Genomic DNA, 6,000 nt, shown 5'->3' on the forward strand with positions numbered 1-6,000 from the left:
ATGCTGTATGTGCAGTGCGGATTACCAGGATGGGAGACTTCTTATCCTGCAGGTTTGGTCGGACGCTGCGGAAACCTTTGGCTGCGAGAGAGGAACCGCCTGCCTCACCGTTCCGACATCCTTCTGCCACATTACGTGACCGCCAGGCATCTATACGTACACACACACACACACACACACACACACACACACACACATGAATAAAGTCAGGCACTGGCAGATTAAACATTCTCCACATGTACATGCACCTCGGGTTCTGCCACTCTAATACACACATGTGTGTACACACGCATGCACACACACACGCACACACATAATCACACACATACACATGCACGCAGACGCACACACACGCACACACAAACGACATAAACACAACCACACTTACCAGAGTCTGGTGACTGCGTTTCACTTCCTGAAAATAGAGAACATACAGACATTTCCATTACTACAACTGTGCTCTCCAGAGTTCTCTGGCGATAAAACTTACACCACGTGACCACTAACAGCGACTGACACCATATGTGACTGTGGAATGTAGGGGATGAAGGCCAGCAATAGAGAAAGACAGGTGAGGAAGAGGAGGATAAAGATAAATCAGGCGATTTGTGTGTACGGACTGCACGACTCCTTTACTGCCTCAGCCTAGTATGTAGGGTTAGTAAGAACAGGGGATAAGAGAGAAAGAGAGGGAGAGAGGGAGAGGGATAGAGAGAGAGAGAGGAAGAGAGAGAGGGATAGAGGGAGAGAGGGCGAGAGAGAGAGAGGGAGAGAGAGAGAGGGAGAGAGAGGAAGAGAGAGAGGGATAGAGGGAGAGAGGGCGAGAGAGAGAGAGGACGAGAGAGAGGGAGGGTGAGAGAGAGAGAGAGAGAGAGAGAGAGAGGTATAGAAAGAGAGAGAGAGGGAGAAAGAGAGAATTTTATCACTTTATTATGTTGATTATGTTAATAATGCTGTTCAACGCTTTGGCCATAGTCGTTAATTACGGTTTATGCCAATAAAGCAATTTGAATTTGAGTGAGTTTGAGAGAGGGAGAGAGAGAAGGAGAGAGGGGTGGAGAGAGAGAAGGAGAGAGGGGTAGAGAGAGAGAGAGAGACAGAGACAGAGAGCGAGAGAGAGAGAGAGAGTCAGCTACATCTCTGTTGGGATGTGCAGGACCATTGCAGTGGAAAGCCATCTTAATGCTTAAATAACATCTAATTATCGCTTAAATGAGGCCTAAATGCAACAGCTATGAAGTCTGAAAGCAATGCTGTTTAGCTCCTAAGCCACATACAACACACACACACACACACACACACACACACACACACACACACACACACACAACTGGTCTTCAATCTTCCGAAGTTCACACATGTCACTCCACTGCTGCGCTCCCTTCATTGGCTTCCAGTAGGTGCACACATCAGATTTAAAACCTTGATCCTTGCCTACAAAGACAAAAATGGACCAGCCCCTCCATACATGATGTCAATGGTCAAAGCCCGATCTGTACCTCGAGTACTTCGAACATCAAGTACAGCTCGGCTTCAAATACCGTGCTTCAAGTCTTATGGAAGATGAGCATCCAGACAATTCTCTGTCTAGAGTCCCTTGCAGTCTTCAAACGCAGACTGAAGACCCGTCTACTTGTGGAATATTTAAATGACCACCGATCCTGCTCCTATGTGGACTAACTAAAGCTCTAGTGCTTATTGTAGGGTATTTGTTTATTACACTGATGTTGACTAACTCTAGTACTTATTGTAGGGCATTGATTATTGTATTTAGTGTTGTCTATTTTTGAGCTTATATGTGTTTTGCACTTCTAGGCATCAGTATTGATCCCTGTATTACAACAGCAAAGCAAAGTCACTCTGGATAAGAGCATCTGCCAAATGCCATAAATGTAAATGTACAAAAAGTCATTGACACACACACAGCCACTGACACACACACTCACTGACAAAGACAGTCACTGACAAACACAGTCACTGACAAACACAGTCACCGATATACACACTCACTGACACACACAGCCACTGACACACACAGTCACCGATATACACACTCACTGATATACACACTCACTGACACACACAGCCACTGACACACACAGTCACTGACACACACAGCTACCGACACACACAGTCACTGACACACACAGCCACTGACAAACACAGTCACTGACACACACAGTCACTGATATACACACTCTCTGACACACACAGTCACTGACACCACACAGTCACTGAGATACACACTCATTGATATACACAGTCACTGACACACACAGCTGCTGACACACACAGTCACTGACACACACAGCCACTGACAAACACAGTCACTGACACACACAGACACTGATATACACACTCACTGACACACAAAGTCACTGACACCACAGTCACTGAGATACACACTCATTGACACACAGTCACTGACACATCCAGCCACTGACACACACACACAGCCACTGACACACATATACAGCCACTGACACCACACAGCCACTAACACACAGTCACTGACACCACACAGTCACTGAGATACACACTCATTGACACACAGTCACTGACACACACAGTCACCGATAAACACAGTCACTGACTCAACACAGTTACTGACACCACACAGTCACTGACACACACAGTCACAGATATACACAGTCACTGACACACACAGCCACTGACACCACACAGCCACTGATACAGTCAGTGACACCACACAGCAACTGACACCATGCAGCCACTGACACACAGTCACTGCTGCCACACAGTCACTGAGATACACACTCATTGGCACACACAGTCACTGACACACACAGTCACTGTTATACACAGTCACTGACACAACACAGTTACTGACACCACACACTCACTGACACACACGGTCATCGATATACACGCTCACTGACACACACAGCCACTGACACACACAGCCACTGACACCACACAGTCACTGACACACACAGCCACTGACATACACGCTCACTGACACACACAGCCACTGACACACACAGCCACTGACACCACACAGTCACTGTTATACACAGTCACTAACACAACACAGTTACTGAAACCACACACTCACTGACACACACGGTCATCGATATACACGCTCACTGACACACTGACACACACAGCCACTGACACCACACAGTCACTGACACACACAGCCACTGACACACACGCTCACTGACACACACAGCCACTGACACACACAGCCACTGACACCACACAGTCACTGTTATACACAGTCACTAACACAACACAGTTACTGAAACCACACACTCACTGACACACACGGTCATCGATATACACGCTCACTGACACACACAGCCTCTGACACACACAGTCACTGACACACACAGCCACTGACACACACAGTCACTGACACACACAGCCACTGACACACACAGCCACTGACACACACAGCCACCGACACCACACAGTCACTGACACACACAGCCACTGACACACACAGTCACTGACTCACACACAGCCACTACCACTACACAGGGCCTATCTGTATTACTAGAACAGCCAGAGTGAATTCAGGCCCATTGCAAAGCTTTGTTGGGCACTGATATATTAGGAAGCACTTATGTCAAGGACACAGATAGGTATACCCCAGGTGCACAGCACGTACGACATATTTAATTGAGTTCCTGAGTAATCTGATGGGGGCGTGTCCAGTGTCAGTGGTCCCACTTGTGTAATTAGCTGGTGTAATGGATAAATGACTGCAGAGATGGGAAGGGGGATGTAATTGTGTGATTGTGTATGTGTGTGTGTGAGCGTGCAAGTGTTCGTGCGGGCAGGCAGGGTGCTCGTTTGCGTAAATCCTTTAAAAAGGATTTTACGGCAGTGCGTCCCTGCTTCACGTCCCCGCATCCAGCATAAAGGGAAACCCCGCAGCGTTCCTTTGCAGTGGGCACAGCTGTCCCTCTGCTCAGGACATCCCCGCTCAGGATGTGTTCATGGGGAAAGCAGCAGGCCGCAAGGCTCCCGGCATCTCGTCCCGGATTCTTGGTGGATCCCTAACGGCCTCGGGGCGTACCTAACACCCGGAGACAAGCCATGGAGCAGCAGAGCCGACGAGAATTTGGACCAATAGCGGTCAAGCTGTTGTGCAAATGCGACCAATCAGGCGATGAAGGTGACCGGGAGAGGCGGTCCAGCTCATGGAGCACAGGCAGGCCAGAGCTGTTCTCAAAATGGCCTTCATGGAAAGAAAACTCAAGTCCAAACTACACTGAGCTGCGAGTGTCACACTGGAATATCAGCGGCACAGCAGGACACGGGCGCCACTCCGAGCTCACGTAGCAGCCGTGCGGAGATAAATATAGGCAGAACGGCTTAGTGGGGGCAGTAGGCAAAGAACAGGGACAGATGTTTAGAGACACCGAAGGAGACTTTATAAAGATAAATGGATACATTTATCCACACACACACACACACACACACACACACACACACACACAGCGCAAGTGAGAGATAGGGAGACTACTCTGGGCTGATGATTCATCAAGTAATATAAACGATATACAAATAGAGACATAAATAGGTGTTCTATTTCTAAAAAACTCCAAAACCAATATAGCATTAATACATTTGTAAAATAGTAAAACAATTATGGAGATTAAATATGTGAAGTGATGTTATTGTATTCAACTGGAACTGAATTTCTGGGACTAAATCACCTGTAACGAACACAGCCACAGCATACTCTTATAAATGACTATTATCCTTATTATTTAACTATTGAAACTAGCTGCATGAAATGTGCTCATCTACTCTACAGAAAGCGTGTCCTGCTAAAACTGTATAAGCGTGTCAGGCCTACACACACACACACACACACACACACACACACACGCATGCACGCACCCAGACACGTAAAACCACGCATGCAGGACAGTAAAAAGAAATGATAGTGCATTATGTCAGCAACACACTGAAAATCAAGTATAACTTAATGCAAGCCCGCTTATAAATAAAACCAACAACTAATAGTTCTGTTCAGTTATTTTAGCCTAGTGTCTGAACTGTAGTAATGGGAATTTATTCCCACTTCAATTATGGCTCCAATTCTACTGATTATATCAGATTTAACGCACGCACGCACGCACGCACGCACACACACACACACACACACACACACACACACACACACACACACACACACACACACTCACGCACGCGCGCGCGAGAGAGACTATACTGAAGAAAGGAAACTTAACCCCAAAAGCTGGTTTCCAGCGGGTTTTATTTACTGTTAGATGTCATGGCATCTTTTGTTAAAGTATCCCTTAGGGTAGAGTAATTAGTCGGAGAGTTGTTTGTCATTGTTGAATCGCATTTTAACAGCGCAAATCACCCAAGTCCCAGTCGCGCACGAGCCTCTGTCCAGCCCAAAGCGTCGACTCTAATGCAATGCGTTTGAGTGCCGCGCGCTCACCCAGCGGAGCCGCTCTCCGCTAAAAAGATCAAATGGAGAACATTGATATGGCTAATCGCGGTGAGTAAATACAGGCCTTTCGAATTAAAAAAGGAAAACTTTAAAAAAGGAAAACTTTGCAAGCAGAGCGTGGATTGTTAATGAACTTTAGAGTTTTAATGCTACTTGAAAATGTCTTTTCTGGTTTCCAAAGTGATTAGTAAGGCAGGCACTAAGAAATCTGTAAAGCAAGAGTGAGGGGATCATACCTGCATTCATCATGGTAACCTCCTCTTAGTGTAGCGCTGAACAAGATCACAGCTTCCTGCAAAAGACACAGCAAATGGATATTTAGGTGGGCTTAACAATAAATCTCAACTATGAACGTTTCAGGATGGATTTCATACCCAAACAAGGGGCTTTCATAGACGTGAAACAGCAAAGTTATGACAGGCATTCTGGTTTGGAAAACTTGGATAATGTATACTGGAGTGCTGCTTACAGGATGAAGCCATAATGTGGCACTAACACTTGAGTCAGAGTCCCGTGTATGTATGTGTGTACAGTATGTGTGC

At 46.5% G+C, this 6,000-nt stretch overlaps 1 protein-coding gene across 1 annotated transcript in view; it reads right to left on the bottom strand.

The window, feature by feature from the left end:
* Positions 1-440, bottom strand: part of sorbs2a (sorbin and SH3 domain containing 2a) — a 29,070-nt gene extending 28,630 nt beyond the window's left edge. Inside the window, exons 1-2 of the mRNA XM_035530037.1 lie at positions 389-440; positions 26-150 (exon numbers count right to left, since the gene is read on the bottom strand). Of these exons, the coding sequence (XP_035385930.1) occupies positions 26-150; positions 389-440 (177 nt within the window). The remainder of the gene's footprint in view (positions 1-25; positions 151-388) is intronic.
* Between the last annotated feature and the right edge of the window lie 5,560 nt (positions 441-6,000).

Source organism: Electrophorus electricus, chromosome 9 (assembly GCF_013358815.1).
Source record: "Electrophorus electricus isolate fEleEle1 chromosome 9, fEleEle1.pri, whole genome shotgun sequence".
Taxonomy (NCBI): Eukaryota; Metazoa; Chordata; class Actinopteri; order Gymnotiformes; family Gymnotidae; genus Electrophorus; species Electrophorus electricus.